The 20,282-nt window shown below is 33.7% G+C and overlaps 1 protein-coding gene and 1 long non-coding RNA gene across 7 annotated transcripts in view; one reads left to right on the top strand and one right to left on the bottom strand.

The window, feature by feature from the left end:
• The window catches only part of drl (derailed), a 380,401-nt gene that overhangs the window by 324,052 nt on the left and 36,067 nt on the right, over positions 1–20,282 (top strand). The window contains exon 1 of one of the 6 annotated variants that reach the window (XM_067765858.1): positions 1,278–1,361. The exons of the other annotated variants lie outside the window; for them this stretch is intronic. Coding sequence (XP_067621959.1) covers positions 1,346–1,361 — 16 coding nt within the window. The 5' untranslated portion in view covers positions 1,278–1,345. Of the gene's footprint in view, positions 1–1,277; positions 1,362–20,282 lie in introns of those variants that run through there. 6 annotated transcript variants of the gene reach the window in all.
• LOC137242229 (uncharacterized) lies at positions 6,701–9,276 on the bottom strand. The gene is made up of 3 exons (XR_010950138.1): positions 8,583–9,276; positions 7,827–7,961; positions 6,701–7,761 (listed from the first exon to the last, which is right to left on the bottom strand). It is a non-coding gene; the product is annotated as an uncharacterized lncRNA (long non-coding RNA).

Genomic DNA, 20,282 nt, shown 5'->3' with positions numbered 1-20,282 from the left:
GTAAAATTCTTTAATTCTGGTTGAAGTTAGATTTAAAGGAAAATAATCAATAATTCTATTCCACATAAGTATTCGTACAGCACTGACTTCACTGTCGTTAAGAGATCAAAAAATACAAACCAAAGTTGTTTTATCCTATATCTATACCAAAATCCATTAACGATGTCATGTTTCAGTCTTAAGAGCTACGTAAAAGGTTTTAAGTTAACTTAGTGAAGCATAAAAAGGAACCTAAGTTGCCTCTTATGTTAAAGAAAACGTTGTTAGTAATCTTGGGAAATGTCATAATTTTTGGTTCGTCGGATGACTTAAAGTGCGGTGAAACCCAAACAAGTGAGCCCAACAGTAAAAATCCCATATATGTCGTTATATTTTGGCACAGTGTCGCTCTGGAGCCGCAGGTACCCGTAGCATGAAAATAATTGACGAATTAATTATTATTTCTGTTGAAATGCCGAGCTGAAATTTGGGGCGAAGTGGCCTAAAGCTTTTCGGTTTTTTAATTTCAACCTTCGAATGGATAACGAGCTTAAATATATGGGTCGTAATACAAAGACTTAATAGGCATTATAAGCTCAACATTTGCTAAAAAAACCGCTACACATATTGATACAGAAGATGTGGAATCTGTTTGAAAAGGGGGTTAGTTCTAAACTCTTCGTTGGAGTGGAGAATAAAACCAGAACAAATTTTTGTCGGTGAACATGTATAATCTAGTTTGAGCCTAAAGCCATACTTCTTACATGAGAGCAATAAAATATCTTGAGCTAGTTTGTTTTATTTATCTGTTTCTTTTTTCAAAATGTCGTCAATGTAAGGCCCGGTTTTTCAGTGCGATTTAAACTACAGGTAAAGTTGACTAGAGTTTAACCTCTCCAATTTATGCGATAACATAAAATTTTGCTGCTCGTTTTAGTTTAAGCAGCTGAAGTGGTAGGATGATCAACTTGAACTGGAGTTTAAAACTTGCACTGAAAAATCTGGCCAAAGTAGATAAAATGATAGGATTTTTAGAGTATTTAATTAACAATGAAGGGGAAATACTTTTAGTTACAACGCTTGAAGGAATAATTGATTAAAAGTTCTTTATTTATACTTTTAAAAAGTTCCCAAGGTGTTGTTAACACTGTGCTGTACGACAACTTTGGTGGCACACTGAAAGTACATATGACTTTATATTTGTAGATAATATGAATTCACAACATTGCCAATATTTTATTCTTAACAAATAAAAACTCTTACATTTTGATGTATTACCATTAAAGAAGGCGGAAAAAAGAGGAATAAAAACTAGCAAAACCAAAAATATGCTGAATGGCCAAGTTTAGGCTTATTTGAATGCCGGATGGAACACGTAGTACGTACGTAGGTATAGCTGTGGCCTCAGTTATTATAGCTGGCTGTTGCTTCTTGTGGTTCTTCTCTATTCATCGGTTAGCTATTATTGCTGCTGTTATTACTACTGTTTTGTTGTTGCTGGTATGAATAGCCGCATTTGCAATATTGCGAAATTGGCAGCGATTGCGAAAATGTTATTCTTTCGTTGAAATACTTTTTCACTTGGATACCCAGCTGGAAGAAGCTTCGCCCTGAAGCTCATACATAAAGAAGTACCCAACAAAACTTGGCGTAAGCGAGTTTACTTAAGGAATACTTCGGCAGCTAATTGTTTATATATCTAGAAATTAGGCATCACTACCAAAAAATAAAGCTCGATTTTTTTTGATTTTAAAATGGCCTGGACTAGATTTGCCCTTTGAATAGTCTGCGCCTTCCAGGGCAACTAGTGATAAGCCCTAGCTCTTTGATTAAAGCTCTCTACGACGGAGCTTGAATAGCCTTTTCTGTACAACTGCAATGTGTTCGTTGCTCTGCCTGCAGGTTTCGAATTCGCATGACGAATAACCGGGAAATTATGTCGAAAACTAAAATACATACACACACATTTGTACCCAATAAGTAGAAATAACTTTAGTTAACGGTATGTAACTTAATTCACAAAGTCCCTTGCCAACACATTTTTCGAAACTGCATTTTTCTCAAATTCTGGTATGACATGTTATAATACACTCCCGCAAAAATTTTAATTTATTAGAGCCAATGACAACGGAGATATGACACTTTTAAAAAGCCATATCTGCATATAGTGAATATAAAAATAAAATGTTTTTTGCCACTCCTGTAAAATTCAAAATTTGTTGGTTAAGGCCTTTGTGAATGAACGCAGATTGTGTCAGTCTGGCACGATTTTTTTAATTTTGTTTCGTTACAAAAAACCGGGGCTGGGATTCCGCAAATCGCTTTGGCTGTAACCGACAGAAAAGGTACTATAGTTTAAAAGATGTATAATATTCTTTAAAAAAATGTATCTAATCGGGGTCACCCCTTGGCTGGGCGATGGTAAAACTTGGCTTAAATCTCAACATTATAGCAATTAACCGTTTCCTTCAGAGTTGTTGCAAACAACCGAAATCCTTACAAATTTCAATATTTTGTTGGGTATATTTGCACACACACCTGCTCACGAGCATTTCGTACATTTACGTATGTATGTAAGTAGAGCCATTTGCAAGCTTAAAAGAATGGTTGCTTGGGCTCACAGGATGTACGACCAGAAATGTATTTTATAGTAGGCAGCGAATTTGGTTTTATTATCAGCAAAGCAATTGGAAATTTATACAAGAGAAAAACCAAAATAAGTTTTAGAATAAATACAATAAAAAACTTCTGGTTTCTATTTCAATTTTATTGAATGTTTTATTCCGTTTTTATGTACATATATATCTACATATGTGTATACAAGTTTTTCCAAATCTCCTAACAAAAAGTTGCGGTTCAGGGGTCTTGCTTTGGAAAGGTTAACCTAAAAACTTGATTTGGCTTTGCATTAAAAAACAGCAAAATGGGGTGTTTCGCTATGAAGATTATCCTGAAGTTAACTACAGTTTTGTAAAGCCAGAGATATCAGAACACAAAAAATGATAATTTTGTCCATGTAACTCTGGTTTGAAACTGTCTAAGCTTTGGTGATTCGACGGGCGAATAGTTTTTTTTTGTTATAATTACATTATTAGTTATTTAAGTGGACTGTGTGTTATTTTAGAGAGAGGCCGCTATGTACCTGTTATGTATGTGTTCATTGGAGGCGAGCAGTGGGGGCTCTAAGGTATTGGCTGCGGGTTGAGCCACCTTATTTTGCTTTGGAAAACCCCGCTTTGGGATATACATTTTAAACTATGTCTTTAGAATATTTCACTAACCAGTTGAGAATTACAAGCGCACTCAAAGGCTAATGAAACAAACGAAAGAGAAATGCTCATTGTTTAAGTCACTTAAACAGAAACGGTATTAAGGAATCAAGAGATGTATATATAGAGTTTCATACATCAATATGGTAAGGATGTGTCGAAAATATGATTGAGAAAGAACGTTCTCATTTAGGGACTTTCGCAACATTGACACAATTAATTGATGTTAAAAAAAAAAAAAAAATGTAAGGCGCGATAACCTCCGAAGAGATCTAAGGCCGAGCTTCTCTTCCAATTTGCGTCGTGCTCCTCTTGATTTTCCCTACAAATTGGCCGGACGGGACCTACATGTTTTATGCCGACTCCGAACGGCATCTGCAAGGCAGACGAGTTTTCACTGAGAGCTTTTCATGGCAGAAATACACCCGGAGCGCTTGCCAAACACTGCCGAGGGGCGACCCCGCTTAGAAAAAATTTCTTCTAATTGAAAAACCTTATTTCTAAAATTTTGATGTTGCTTTGCCCGGGGTGCGAACCCAGGGCATACGGTGTTATAGGCGGAGCACGCTACCATCACACCACGGTGGCCGTTAGGTCTGTGGAATGTGCTAATTGTTGTTTTTACTCGAGTTGCAACGATGAACTCGAGTTCTTTATTAAAAATGTGTTAAGTATTATTGATAAGCATATCCCAATTCGTCAGAGTAGGAGTAAAACCTCGGTGTCACCAGGTTCACTAATAGAGTGTTGACAGCAATTAAAGCGCTTAAGTGGGAAATACTCCCTAGCCAGGCTAATTGAGCTTTATTCTAAATTGCCGAAGTGACTTTCGTTACCAGAAGCGAGGTGCGAAAGCTGTACGTTGCAAAGTTTGACGCTTCCATGCATCCTAGTGTTTTATGGCGTAACCTCAAATGTTTACGTGTTTTTCACAGTGAGAATGATAAAGCCTGAACTCTAGATCCTGACCTGCTTAATCAAGCTTCGCTAGCCGCCCTTTTACCGGTGCTCATCACCCTATGTTTGTCCCTCGTGATAATGCATGTTACTGTGGTAATTTATTCGCATTTTAAACTGTATTGGTGGTGGATGTGTTAAGGAGTATATCTTAAACAAAGTGGTAATGATGTAGACGGGATCCCATTAAAGTTTATAAAGTTGGTTCCATCATACATCATTGGAGACTTAACTCAAATCATAAATCGTTTAATCACTACGTCTTGCTTCTTTAAACGGTGGAAGGTTGCATCAATTCGACACATTGTGAAGAGGTCTACTGTTGATCATTCTGATACTAACCTGTAATAATAGGGTCACACTCCATAGTAAAATAATGTGCGGTGTGCCACTGTGTGCCGGCTGTTATTTAGTTTATTCATCATTAATATATTTATGGCCTGTGAATTTGTCAGTAACCACGCTTATGCGGCAGTTACCCACGAACGTACGTAGAAAAAACGTGTCAGCTGACACGACCTATCTTATGAGTGTGCAATGTAAACGAAAACTCACCGACGTGCAACGCCCGTACGTACGTAGCCCGGAACGTAGAAATCAAAACAATTTTGATTTTTTCCGTAAGAACGTGTCAGCTGATCGCTCTCTCACTAGACAGAGTTGCCTAGTAAACTTTTGTGCGCTAATTTTTGACCGTTTGCAATTTTATGCAAAAACGCCTAATTAAAGTTTGAAAAATTGTGGAAATAATTCGAAATAATTATGTAAAAGTGCTGATTATAAATATTTAATCTATTTATACTTATTTAATATGTATTCCGGCCTTTTACAATATCAAAAATTAAATTGGAAAAAGTTGATGTTTCCATAAGCATACATGCAAAATGGTCAGTGGCAACAGTGCTTATCTGTAAACAATACACACACAAATATGTTATGTACATGTACACGGACGCACACATTGATTCCTACGGGCTTGAGAGTTCGGTCAAACGTGCTTCGTACGACAAACGTCCTTACGTACGGCACACGTCGGTGGGTAACTGCCGCATTACTTTGGCGATGTTTAATTTTATTTATCTAGCCGCATTGATGACGTTGGTGATTTGTGCTCTGATATTGATGCTTTGTTTTGCCAATCTCAAAGAAAAAGTTGGTTGAGATGAGAACTCCACCTTTCTATATATGTACCGCCAAAATTATGCTAGTAAATAAATAACAAACCTTGGTTTTATGGTGCTCTGCTTGTGTATGGTGCTCTCCTATCCTCTCCTCTCCTCTCCTCACCTCTCCTCTCCTCTCCTCTCCTCTCCTCTCCTCTCCTCTCCTCTCCTCTCCTCTCCTCTCCTCTCCTCTCCTCTCCTCTCCTCTCCTCTCCTCTCCTCTCCACTCCTCTCCTCTCCTCTCCTATCCTCCCCTCTCCTCTCCCTCCTTAATAAGGTTGGTCGAATCAGCTGCTATAAGGTTACCGATACGGTTACCGATAACGCACCAATGTCTGCAGCTTAACGTTCGGTTGATTTCCTTTCCTTCTCATTCCTTTCCTTACCGTCGTTTGTAGTGTGAGTGTAAACCAAGGATAACCAAAATTAAAACTGCGGATGTGTGAGCAAAACTAAAATCATCTTATTGGTGGTGGTTTAGTTCATTGTTTACTATATAGTTTGGCAGCTTAAATTGAGCTTATGTTGCGAATAGAGTGGAAGGCAGTGGACTAGGCAGTCGAATGTCATATAATGAAGGAATTGATGTTCGGAGTTTTTTGAAAATTTGCCCGAAATCCTGAATCACAAAAGGAGTGTAGTTAAGTACGAAAATAAAAAAATGTAGTTAGGTTTTGCTCCTTTTTTAGCAGGAGATTTTCATTTTAAAAATGTAATGTACAAACCAATGTTCATTTTATTACTCATTTTACCTATGGGGCTTCGCATAATCTTTACAATAACATGATTTTTATTTTTACGATTTATTCCTCATGAAAATAAATGAAACACGTCATTAATCATGTTTTTTACTTCTTATTTTATGTTAAAAATAGCAGAACTAAAATCTCAATGTCATACTACTTTTATATAATAAAAATGATTTAATGCATGCAAGCATTTTATACCTATGCATTACATCTTAACTTTCTCGCTATATAAGGTGAAAATTCCAGGGGCCGTTTTCACCATCTTCGGTTAACGCTAACATGCTATTTGTTTGAAAGAAATCGTCTAGTTATTTGTCAAATAAAGTGTCATTTTGAAATAAAGCACGTTAAGAGTTTCCCTGCCATAGATAGATCGAAAATTTATTGAGGGTTGCACTGCGACCATTGGTCTGTTGTGCCCTTATCAGATTGCGTCGCATTCCAGTAGGATATGTTCTGCAGGCTCTGCAGATCGATCACAAAATATACATGAATACAAAATTATGTTTTTATTTAGTTGAACGGCGATAGAAGCTGGGATATTTTTCAGAAAATGAATGAAAATTCAAGAATTTATGGACAACTAGAAAAACTTCAGTTTTTTAATTATTTGTTGCCGTTGCGTTGCTTATGGATTGGAAACATAATAATTAAAGCGCATCTGTTCAAAGTAAGATGTAGATGCAACGCAAGCGCCAAAACAACGCAAACGTCGCCTTAAAGGTCATTTTTAATTTTTTATTTCACTTAATAATTTCAATATTATATATGTACATACAATAATATAAGTCAAGGATGCACCTTAACGTTAAGCTAATCGTTTATCAAAAAATTTCCACCGTTTCCGTTGAAACACTTCGAAATATTATCGATAAAGAAATTATCAAGATAAATTGTATCACGTTTTAACCGAAACGAAAAGTTTTCGTTAACGTTAAAAACGTTGCCAAAACGTGATACTTTATGTCTGAATTGTGCTGGCAATGCTATAGCCATGGTGAAGCCGTAAGGCGGTAACAGCGAGCGGACATACATACAAACTCTATGCAATTTGTTTGTGTAATTCGTTGGTGGTAATGTTAAAAATACTCCGAGAAATGTTCGTACTGTCAAAATTCATAAGAAAAGTTGCAATCAGCTTGGCTAATGCTTTCACCTTTAATGACTCCGCCATCAAAATGGATAATATAGCATTGCCAGCATAGTTTGAAATTAATAATCAACATAAACGATTTGATTTCGTTTTGATATGGCAGAAAACGAAACAAAATCATTTCGTTAATTTGACGTTCTTAACGTTAATAAACGAAACGAAATGGCTTTGTTTCGTTTATTAACGTTAATTATCGTAACGAAATGATAAATGCCTGATATATGTATATACAAACATAAATTCTTAATTTCATATATTCATTAAAGGAAGTATGGCTGCAATTCCAACGAGTTCTTGGACAACTCAAGGAGCGGTTTAAAGCAGCCATTCGCTGCCATGTACAAACGTTTTTCAAAATTATTTGAAACCTTCAAAGTTAAAATACATTGACAAATAGTTATTTCGTGTTTTTTGTAAACATTTACAATTCGCTTTCAGAATTCAATTATTTATATACTTTTGTATATACCAGTACCAGGTGCAGGTGGTTGCTAAAGAAAATAATACAAAAATAATCATCAGCAATATTTGAAATATATTAGTTGTATCAGCATACATTATAACCAGGACGTGCGGGTATTGGGGGTTGACCCGGCATGGGTGGCTGACTGGGCATTGGCGCCTGTCCAGGTTGTGTTGATGGCATCATTTGACCCATGTAACCACCTGGTTGTTGTAGAGGATACCCTTGCTGTTGAGTAAAATAACAAAATTAATTAGACAGTAAATTACTTAAAAATATATGTTTATGTATACTGCTTGTTTTGGAGATCAAAACTATATCCGCGCAAAAGACTTATGTTCACAATTTTTTTTGTGGGTATCCGAAATGGTAATAGTCTAGTTAAGGGGTCGACTGCTAATACGCTACCAAAAATATCGAGAGAGTTGTCAAACGATGCGTCTTGACATCAGTATTAAAATCCGAAGGCGGAAAATATATATTTTAACTCGTTCAAAAGATATTAACGAAAAACCGAAAAAAGACCCGCGGGTACCTCCGAAACCGGGGGTGGGAACCATAGTATTTTTGCGCAGAACAAAAAATAACCCTGGGCTACGCCATGCCAAGTCCGGGTGTGTGGTATAACCGTGGCTACCACCACGGTGATGCACACTTTTTTTTGTGGGTACAAACAACGACAACATGAAAATCGTCAACTTCAACTGCAAATATCTCCGGACATAGATAAAATTTTTGTTTTCCGCCTTCGGATTATTGTTCTCGAGATTAATACGCGTCTTTTGACACCTCTCTCGATATTTTTGGTAGCGTATTAGCAGTCGACCCCTCAACTAGACTTTTACCCACCAAATTTCAACAACCACATGAAAATCGCCAACTTCAACTGCAAATATCTCCGGACAGAGATACAAATTTTATTTTCCGCCTTCGGATAATTGTTGTCGAGATTCATACGCGTCTTTTGACACCTTTTTCGATATTTTATGACACGTATTAGCAGTCGACCCCTCAACTAGATTTTTACCCACAAGGCTTCCGAACACGATTGATAAAAGTGCACATCACGCCCTATATCCCGACTTTCCACATCACGTACTTCGACATTAAGATATAAGGCAAAGTATTTTTGAATAAAATCATCTTGACCACCACAATTCCACAAATTTTACATAAATAATTAATTTTTTACAAAAATTACACCTAATAATTCTAGTTATTGTTTACGAATTTAGAAACAATGAGAATGGCAAATACGAACGATTATGAAATATAATGTCAAAACGTATATGCACATGGTTGTATTTCAATGCACGAAAATGCTTTAAAAACGCATGAAATTGTTAAATTAAAGTTGAAAAAAAAATGATAAAAAATTTAATATAAATAAAAATCATCTTTTAAAAACCACAAATATGCCTTATATATTCTATATATACATCAATTGGTAAGGTTTATCTCCCTTTAAAATTTAAGCTAAATAATCTAAAGTTTTTTTTTGAAACCGAGTCGAGAACTGTGCGTGTGAATGTGCGAATTTCACCGATCATCTGTTAGTTGCGCTACTTGGTAAAATTTACAATGGTTTAGTTGTTGATGAAAAATCAATGAGATAGGACATATGCACGCATGTTTATTAACACACAAAAAGTTATTTGTAAATATGCCATATAAATACTACTTTATTGCTTGAGTCTAAGGAAAGATTTAAACAAAATAAAATGCTAACATTAAACCATGAACACATTCTGCGCATGAGCGTTTGTTTGCACAATATCATTTCGCAAATGCGCAAATAAAGAATAGCTTCACCGTTGTTGCTACTCTGCTTACAATTAAAGACGAAAGAGAATAATAATGCGTGTGAAGTGGCGCCAATAATTATTCAACTAAATGGTTATCCCTGGTGTAAACATTCTCATAGTTTGGGTACGTGTTTGGCATTGGTAGTTGTGCCATTTTATAATTAATATTTTAGTGCTTTACTTAACTTTAATTCCCCCGGAAGCGAACTTTTTCAATTCTCCTATTTACATATGGATATTTATATTGTAATAAATTCTGGGGATTTCACATAATTATGCACCTTCTGTTAACGTTCGAATCGCTAAAATGTCGAATAAATAACTCCAATATTCAGATTGCAAATGGTCTTTATTTAGAGTACTTTGGGAGTAGTACACTTATATTTCAAAATCACGTACTTCACAAAAGCGTGTTTTAATCAAACTAATTAGTCATTCCTCGGTTTGCGCCGCTTTTTTACTCTCTGTTGCCTCGTACGCGTATTTCTCCTAAGGTCTAGACGTTTCTCCTTCTAGAACTGTTGTATCTCCTGCTTGGTAATTTAGCTATATGCGAGTGTATGTGTGAGTAACAACTTCGGCTTATGACTACATGTGTGTGTGTATGTGATATCTCTTCACTTCGAGCTGCTGGTTATATGTGTGCAGGTACATAGTGATGATAATATTCGCCACAACATATACTTATGGAAGCATATAAAAATCAGTTTAATAAGCAAATTATATTGACTGATCATTCCGGAACACCCTTTCAGAAATATGTATGCACATATAATAAAAAGAAGAAACACAGCAAAAAAAGACAACGGAAGTTAAATTGAATTTGCAATCGATTTGATTTCATTACAACTGTGACTCCAATCGTGTCGCTCAAATGTAATTTTCCATTGCTACACTCTTAGTTATTTCCATTATTTTCAAAGCTATTCTTAATGCATACATATTTATGTTAGTATGTGTATATGTATGTGTGTGTAGGTACAACCTTGCGTTTGTGAAATGGATATATTTTCCTCTTATTCAAATTAATATCGCAATTTGTCCTTTTGTTTTCGCGACAAATTTAAAGACTTCTATCCAAATAAGCATTGACACATTCAAGCTAAATATTTGCCATTCAGTCCTATTTGTTGTTAGAGATATTCATTCAATCGAATTTGTTAACAAATTTTGGCAGCTGCCTATGCTGTCAATCCATAGGTAGGTAGGCAGTTACATGATGAGTTCCCGAAACAATAACCCCACTGATAAATTGATGAGCGGGCGATGGAAAAACTTTTTGAGAAGCTAATTTAATTAATGGGCTTTGAAAAAGTTGTGTGTGTTGTTTTCTATGTGTTTATTAAGAAATTTCGGGAAATATCTTGATTACTGATGCCACTTACGTCGCGATGTTTTATTGATTTAATTCGCAAATTGGTACAATTGCAAGGTGAAAATGTTCCACAAGCTATAAAAAAGTTAAACAAATATTGGAAGAATTGATTGCGACACAAATTTTTCTCTTTTTGTTTGAACATTCGTAATAATCAAAGCGGAGCTTTTGCAAAGACGAAACTAACCCTGCAGTAAAATAGCGATTAACTTCTAAGAAATGTTTAGGTCTACCTAGAGCTAGACATCTCGATCTGTACTAGTTATAAAACGGTAGTTATTTAAAGGGCAATTTGTCGCCCCAGAAAACGAACGGCGTATGTTACAAAACACAGTTTCGAGAAAATCGGCTTTGAAGTTTAAATAGGAATTATACAAAAACTATACGGTACATTTTTATGATTTTTTCACGAGTTGTAGAGAGTGTGACTGATTCCGACTTCCGATTTTCAAAAATTCAATATCTTCAAAAGATTAAGAGGTAAAAGACTTTTTATTCGGTATGCATATGTCGCATGTGACGTTTGCTCACCAATATGTTTTCGACGTAGCACATACGGCAAAATTCCGTGTTGTGAAAAATATATTTGGTGGTTAACCAAATATTTAAATATTTATTTTTAGAAATATTATTTTATTTACTTTTGAGTTTAAATATTTTCAAAACTAATTAGAATTTTCTTTTATTGAAGTTATTCAAAAATTTTAAGTTAACATGAAAACTCAATTAAAAATTATTTTAAAAATTAAAGTAAAGAATACAAAGTAGTTAACACTATAGAAAATAATAATTTTCTATATAATTTAGAACAATTTATTTAAACTTTATTTTTTAAAAAGATATTTTTTGATGACTTAAATATTTTCATTTTTTGATAATAAAAAATAATTAATATAATAAGAATAAATTTAAAATATAACAAGTATATTTGTTATAAGTAGATAACTCTACAAATACGTTCTTGTAAACAATGGCTTTCGAAGATGGTAAAATTCAAACATTTCTAACTTAACGTAGAAAAAATTTCCACCACCAACGTTTTTAAAATAAAAATCATAACTTTAATTAATCGTTTTTGATTTATTTTGAGAACTCAACAAGTGTAAAGAAATATTTACATACTTTTAAATAGCATACAAAAAATTTAATTTTATAAAATAAAAAAAAAATAATACTCATGAATTCAATACTTTGTACTTTTGTATAGGTACTTTAAAGGTAACGATTTCTAAGAAACACTTTAGGCGTTTGACAATATTGCTCTATAAAATTGTTTATCAGTCTCAGTCTCAAGGTACGGTATCATTTGACTTAAGTCCTTCGCTTTATTATACCTTTCATGAAAATGAAATGGTATATTAATTTCGTCACGAAACCGAAAATTGTAAGTCCTTAAAGGAAAATAGATAGACCCACCATTAAGTATACCGAAATAATCAGGTTGAAGAGCTGAGTTGATTTAGCCATGTCCGTCTGTCCGTCTGTCCGTCTGTCTGTTTGTATGCAAACTAGTCCCTCAATTTTTGAGATATCTTGATAAAATTTGGTGAGCGGGTGTATTTGGGTGTCCGATTAGACATTTGTCGGAACCGACCGGATCGGACCACTATAGCATATATCCTCCATACAACCGATTTTTCAGAAAAAGAGGATTTTTGTAATATCTTACCCAATTTAACAGACTGAAGCTTCAAACTTCACCATATACTTTCGTATATCGCACATATTGTTGCCTGAAAAAATTGATGAGATCGGTCGTATATATAGTATATATCACCCACAACCGATTGTTCAGATAAGGAACTTTTCGTAATTACTGCCCCATTTTAAGAGCTAGAGGCTTCAAATTTCAATGAATGCTTAGGTATATAGCATATATTGTTGTCTGAAAAAATCATAAAGATCGGTGGTATATATAGTATATATATGGTGGTATATATAGTATATATATATAGTATATATATATAGTATATATATATAGTATATATATATATATATATTTTCGCAAATTTTGGCCCCATTTTAACAGCTAGAAGCTTCAAATTTCACCGAATACTTACGCATATAGCATATATTGTTGTCTGAAAAAATCATAGAGATCGGTTGTATATGTAGTATATATCTCATACAACCGATTGTTCAGATAAGAAACTTTTCGCAATTTCTACCCCATTTTAACAGCTATAAGCTTCAAATTTCACCGATTGCTTACGTATATAGCATATAATGTTGTCTGAAAAAATCATAGAGATCGGTTGTATATATAGTATATATCTCATACAACCGATTGTTCAGATAAGAAAATTTTCGCAATTTCTACCCCATTTTAACAGCTAGAAGCTTCAACTTTCACCAAATGCTTAAGTATATAGCATATATTGTTGTCTGAAAAAATCATAGAGATCGGTTGTATATATAGTATATATCTCATACAACCGATTGTTCAGATAAGAAACTTTGCGCAATTTCTGCCCCGTTTTAACAGCTAGAATCTTAAAATTTCACAAAATGCTTACGTATATAGCATATATTGTTGTCTGAAAAAATCATAGAGATCGGTGGTATATATATTATATACTTCATATAAACTCTCATTTTTGCCCCTTTTTTACGGCTAGAAGCTTCAAAATTCATCAAATTTCATCAAATAGTTACGTTTACGTCATATATTTTTGAAATACGTGATTCGTAGTCATAGTTTTTACATGCAGACCACAAAAAACGTGAAGCTTTGCATCCTCACACAGATTACCTACCTATTTTTATACCTTTCATGAAAATGAAATGGTATATTAATTTCGTCACGAAACCGAAAATTGTAAGTCCTTAAAGGAAAATAGATAGACCCACCATTAAGTATACCGAAATAATCAGGTTGAAGAGCTGAGTTGATTTAGCCATGTCCGTCTGTCCGTCTGTCCGTCTGTCTGTTTGTATGCAAACTAGTCCCTCAATTTTTGAGATATCTTGATAAAATTTGGTGAGCGGGTGTATTTGGGTGTCCGATTAGACATTTGTCGGAACCGACCGGATCGGACCACTATAGCATATATCCTCCATACAACCGATTTTTCAGAAAAAGAGGATTTTTGTAATATCTTACCCAATTTAACAGACTGAAGCTTCAAACTTCACCATATACTTTCGTATATTGCACATATTGTTGCCTGAAAAAATTTATGAGATCGGTCGTATATATAGTATATATCACCCACAACCGATTGTTCAGATAAGGAACTTTTCGTAATTACTGCCCCATTTTAAGAGCTAGAGGCTTCAAATTTCAACGAATGCTTAGGTATATAGCATATATTGTTGTCTGAAAAAATCATAAAGATCGGTGGTATATATAGTATATATATGGTGGTATATATAGTATATATATATATAGTATATATATATATATATATATTTTCGCAAATTTTGGCCCCATTTTAACAGCTAGAAGCTTCAAATTTCACCGAATACTTACGCATATAGCATATATTGTTGTCTGAAAAAATCATAGAGATCGGTTGTATATATAGTATATATCTCATACAACCGATTGTTCAGATAAGAAACTTTTCGCAATTTCTACCCCATTTTAACAGCTACAAGTTTCAAATTTCACCGATTGCTTACGTATATAGCATATATTGTTGTCTGAAAAAATCATAGAGATCGGTTGTATATATAGTATATATCTCATACAACCGATTGTTCAGATAAGAAACTTTTCGCAATTTCTACCCCATTTTAACAGCTAGAAGCTTCAACTTTCACCAAATGCTTAAGTATATAGCATATATTGTTGTCTGAAAAAATCATAGAGATCGGTTGTATATATAGTATATATCTCAAACAACCGATTGTTCAGATAAGAAACTTTGCGCAATTTCTGCCCCGTTTTAACAGCTAGAATCTTCAAATTTCACAAAATGCTTACGTATATAGCATATATTGTTGTCTGAAAAAATCATAGAGATCGGTGGTATATATATTATATACTTCATATAAACTCTCATTTTTGCCCCTTTTTTACGGCTAGAAGCTTCAAAATTCATCAAATTTCATCAAATAGTTACGTTTACGTCATATATTTTTGAAATACGTGATTCATAGTCATAGTTTTTACATGCAGACCACAAAAAACGTGAAGCTTTGCATCCTCACACAGATTACCTACCTATTTCTTATTTTATATTTATCTTAAAAATCGTTTAGATATGTTCAAATTTCACTAAATGCTTACGTGTATAGCATATATTGTTGTCTGAGAAAATCATAGATACCGGTGGTATATATAGTATATATCCCATACAACCGATTGTTCAGATAAGAAACTTTGCGCAATTTCTTCCCCATTTTAACAGCTAGAAGCTTCAACTTTCACCAAATGCTTACGTGTATAGCATATATTGTTGTCTGAAAAAATCATAGAGATCGGTTGTATATATAGTATATATCTCATACAACCGATTGTTCAGATAAGAAACTTTGCGAAATTTCTGCCCCTTTTTAACAGCTAGATGCTTCAAATTTCACCATATGCTTACGTATATAGCATATATTGTTGTCTGAAAAAATCATAGAGATCGGTGGTATATATATTATATACTTCATATAAACTGTCATTTTTGCCCCTTTTTTACGGCTAGAAGCTTCAAAATTCATCAAATTTCATCAAATAGTTACGTTTACGTCATATATTTTTGAAATACGTGATTCGTAGTCATAGTTTTTACATGCAGACCACAAAAAACGTGAAGCTTTGCATCCTCACACAGATTACCTACCTATTTTTATACCTTTCATGAAAATGAAATGGTATATTAATTTCGTCACGAAACCGAAAATTGTAAGTCCTTAAAGGAAAATAGATAGACCCACCATTAAGTATACCGAAATAATCAGGTTGAAGAGCTGAGTTGTTTTAGCCATGTCCGTCTGTCCGTCTGTCCGTCTGTCCGTCTGTCTGTTTGTATGCAAACTAGTCCCTCAATTTTTGAGATATCTTGATAAAATTTGGTGAGCAGGTGTATTTGGGTGTCCGATTAGACATTTGTCGGAACCGACCGGATCGGACCACTATAGCATATATCCTCCATACAACCGATTTTTCAGAAAAAGAGGATTTTTGTAATATCTTACCCAATTTAACAGATTGAAGCTTCAAACTTCACCATATACTTTCGTATATTGAACATATTGTTGCCTGAAAAAATTTATGAGATCGGTCGTATATATAGTATATATCCCCCACAACCGATTGTTCAGATAAGGAACTTTTCGTAATTACTGCCCTATTTTAAGAGCTAGAGGCTTCAAATTTCAGCGAATGCTTACGTATATAGCATATATACGTGGACTGAAAAAGTCATAAAGATCGGTGGTATATATAGTATATATATGGTGGTATATATAGTATATATATATAGTATATATATATATATTTTCGCAAATTTTAGCCCCATTTTAACAGCTAGAAGCATCAAATTTCACCGAATATTTACTTATATAGCATATATTGTTGTCTGAAAAAATCATAGAGATCGGTTGTATATATAGTATATATCTCATACAACCGATTGTTCAGATAAGAAACTTTTCGCAATTTCTACCCCATTTTAACAGCTATAAGCTTCAAATTTCACCGATTGCTTACGTATATAGCATATATTGTTGTCTGAAAAAATCATAGAGATCGGTTGTATATATAGTATATATCTCATACAACCGATTGTTCAGATAAGAAACTTTTCGCAATTTCTACCCCATTTTAACAGCTATAAGCTTCAAATTTCACTGATTGCTTACGTATATAGCATATATTGTTGTCTGAAAAAATCATAGAGATCGGTTCTATATATAGTATATATCTCATACAACCGATTGTTCAGATAAGAAACTTTTCGCAATTTCTACCCCATTTTAACAGCTAGAAGCTTCAAATTTCACCAACTGCTTACGTGTATAGCATATATTGATGTCTGAAAAAATCATTGAGATCGGTGATATACATAGTATATATCTCATACAACCGATTGTTCAGATAAGAAACTTTGCGTAATTTCTGCCCCGTTTTAACAGTTAGAAGCTTCAAATTTCACAAAATGCTTTCGTATATAGCATATATTGTTGTCTGAAAAAATCATAGAGACCGGTGGTATATATATTATATACTTCATATAAACTGTCATATTGACCCCTTTTTTACGGCTAGAAGCTTCAAGACTCATCAAATTTCATCAAATAGTTACGTTTACGTCATATATTTTTGAAATACGTGATTCGTAGCCATAGTTTTTACATGCAGACCACAAAAAACGTGAAGCTTTGCATCCTCACACAGATTACCTACCTATTTTTATACCTTTCATGAAAATGAAATGGTATATTAATTTCGTCACGAAACCGAAAATTGTAAGTACTTAAAGGAAAATAGATAGACCCACCATTAAGTATACCGAAATAATCAGGTTGAAGAGCTGAGTTGTTTTAGCCATGTCCGTCTGTCCGTCTGTCTGTTTGTATGCAAACTAGTCCCTCAATTTTTGAGATATCTTGATAAAATTTGGTGAGCAGGTGTATTTGGGTGTCCGATTAGACATTTGTCGGAACCGACCGGATCGGACCACTATAGCATATATCCTCCATACAACCGATTTTTCAGAAAAAGAGGATTTTTGTAATATCTTACCCAATTTAACAGATTGAAGCTTCAAACTTCACCATATACTTTCGTATATTGAACATATTGTTGCCTGAAAAAATTTATGAGATCGGTCGTATATATAGTATATATCCCCCACAACCGATTGTTCAGATAAGGAACTTTTCGTAATTACTGCCCTATTTTAAGAGCTAGAGGCTTCAAATTTCAGCAAATGCTTACGTATATAGCATATATTGTTGTCTGAAAAAATCATAAAGATCGGTGGTATATATAGCATATATATGGTGGTATATATAGTATATATATATATATATTTTCGCAAATTTTATCCCCATTTTAACAGCTAGAAGCTTCAAATTTCACCGAATATTTACTTATATAGCATATATTGTTGTCTGAAAAAATCATAGAGATCGGTTGTATATATAGTATATATCTCATACAACCGATTGTTCAGATAAGAAACTTTTCGCAATTTCTACCCCATTTTAACAGCTATAAGCTTCAAATTTCACCGATTGCTTACGTATATAGCATATATTGTTGTCTGAAAAAATCATAGAGATCGGTTGTATATATAGTATATATCTCATACAACCGATTGTTCAGATAAGAAACTTTTCGCAATTTCTACCCCATTTTAACAGCTATAAGCTTCAAATTTCACTGATTGCTTACGTATATAGCATATATTGTTGTCTGAAAAAATCATAGAGATCGGTTCTATATATAGTATATATCTCATACAACCGATTGTTCAGATAAGAAACTTTTCGCAATTTCTACCCCATTTTAACAGCTAGAAGCTTCAAATTTCACCAACTGCTTACGTGTATAGCATATATTGATGTCTGAAAAAATCATTGAGATCGGTGATATACATAGTATATATCTCATACAACCGATTGTTCAGATAAGAAACTTTGCGCAATTTCTGCCCCGTTTTAACAGTTAGAAGCTTCAAATTTCACAAAATGCTTTCGTATATAGCATATATTGTTGTCTGAAAAAATCATAGAGATCGGTTGTATATATATTATATACTTCATATAAACTGTCATATTGACCCCTTTTTTACGGCTAGAAGCTTCAAGATTCATCAAATTTCATCAAATAGTTACGTTTACGTCATATATTTTTGAAATACGTGATTCGTAGCCATAGTTTTTACATGCAGACCACAAAAAACGTGAAGCTTTGCATCCTCACACAGATTACCTACCTATTTTTTATTTTATATTTATCTTAAAAATCGTTTAGATATGTTCAAATTTCACCAAATGCTTACGTGTATAGCATATATTGTTGTCTGAGAAAATCATAGATACCGGTGGTATATATAGTATATATCCCATACAACCGATTGTTCAGATAAGAAACTTTGCGCAATTTCTTCCCCATTTTAACAGTTATAAGCTTCAAATTTCACCGATTGCTTACGTATATAGTATGTATTGTTGTGTCAAAAAATCATAGAGATCGGTGATATATATAATATATATATGTTGGTATATATAGTATATATATATAGTATATATATATTTTTTTTACGATTTCGGCCCCATTTTAACAGCTAGAAGCTTCAAATTTCACCAACTGCTTACGTGTACAGCATATATTGATGTCTGAAAAAATCATTGAGATCGGTGGTACACATAGTATATATCTCATACAACCGATTGTTCAGATAAGAAACTTTGCGCAATTTCTGCCCCGTTTTAACAGTTAGAAGCTTCAAATTTCACAAAATGCTTACGTATATAGCATATATTGTTGTCTGAAAAAATTATAGAGATCGGTCGTATATATATTATATACTTCATATAAACTGTCATTTTGACCTCTTTTTTACGGCTAGAATCTTCAAAATTCATCAAATTTCATCAAATAGTTACGTTTTCGTCATATATTTTTGAAATACGTGATTCGTAGTCATAGTTTTTACACGCAGACCACAAAAAACCTGAAACTTTGCATCCTCACACAAAGTACCTACCCGTTTTTATACCTTTCATGAAAATGAAATGGTATATTAATTTCGTCACGAAACCGAAAATTGTAAGTCCTTAAAGGAAAATAGATAGACCCACCATTAAGTATACAGAAATAATCAGGTTGAAGAGCTGAGTTGTTTTAGCCATGTCCGTCTGTCCGTCTGTCTGTTTGTATGCAAACTAGTCCCTCAATTTTTGAGATATCTTGATAAAATTTGGTGAGCAGGTGTATTTGGGTGTCCGATTAGACATTTGTCGGAACCGACCGGATCGGACCACTATAGCATATATCCTCCATACAACCGATTTTTCAGAAAAAGAGGATTTTTGTAATATCTTACCCAATTTAACAGATTGAAGCTTCAAACTTCACCATATACTTTCGTATATTGAACATATTGTTGCCTGAAAAAATTTATGAGATCGGTCGTATATATAGTATATATCCCCCACAACCGATTGTTCAGATAAGGAACTTTTCGTAATTACTGCCCTATTTTAAGAGCTAGAGGCTTCAAATTTCAGCGAATGCTTACGCATATAGCATATATTGTTGTCTGAAAAAATCATAAAGATCGGTGGTATATATAGTATATATATGGTGGTATATATAGTATATATATATAGTATATATATATATATTTTCGCAAATTTTAGCCCCATTTTAACAGCTAGAAGCTTCAAATTTCACCGAATATTTACTTATATAGTATATAT

Source organism: Eurosta solidaginis, chromosome 2, assembly GCF_040869045.1.
Source record: "Eurosta solidaginis isolate ZX-2024a chromosome 2, ASM4086904v1, whole genome shotgun sequence".
NCBI classification, from domain to species: Eukaryota; Metazoa; Arthropoda; class Insecta; order Diptera; family Tephritidae; genus Eurosta; species Eurosta solidaginis.
This window is presented reverse-complemented; position numbering and strand designations above follow the sequence as displayed.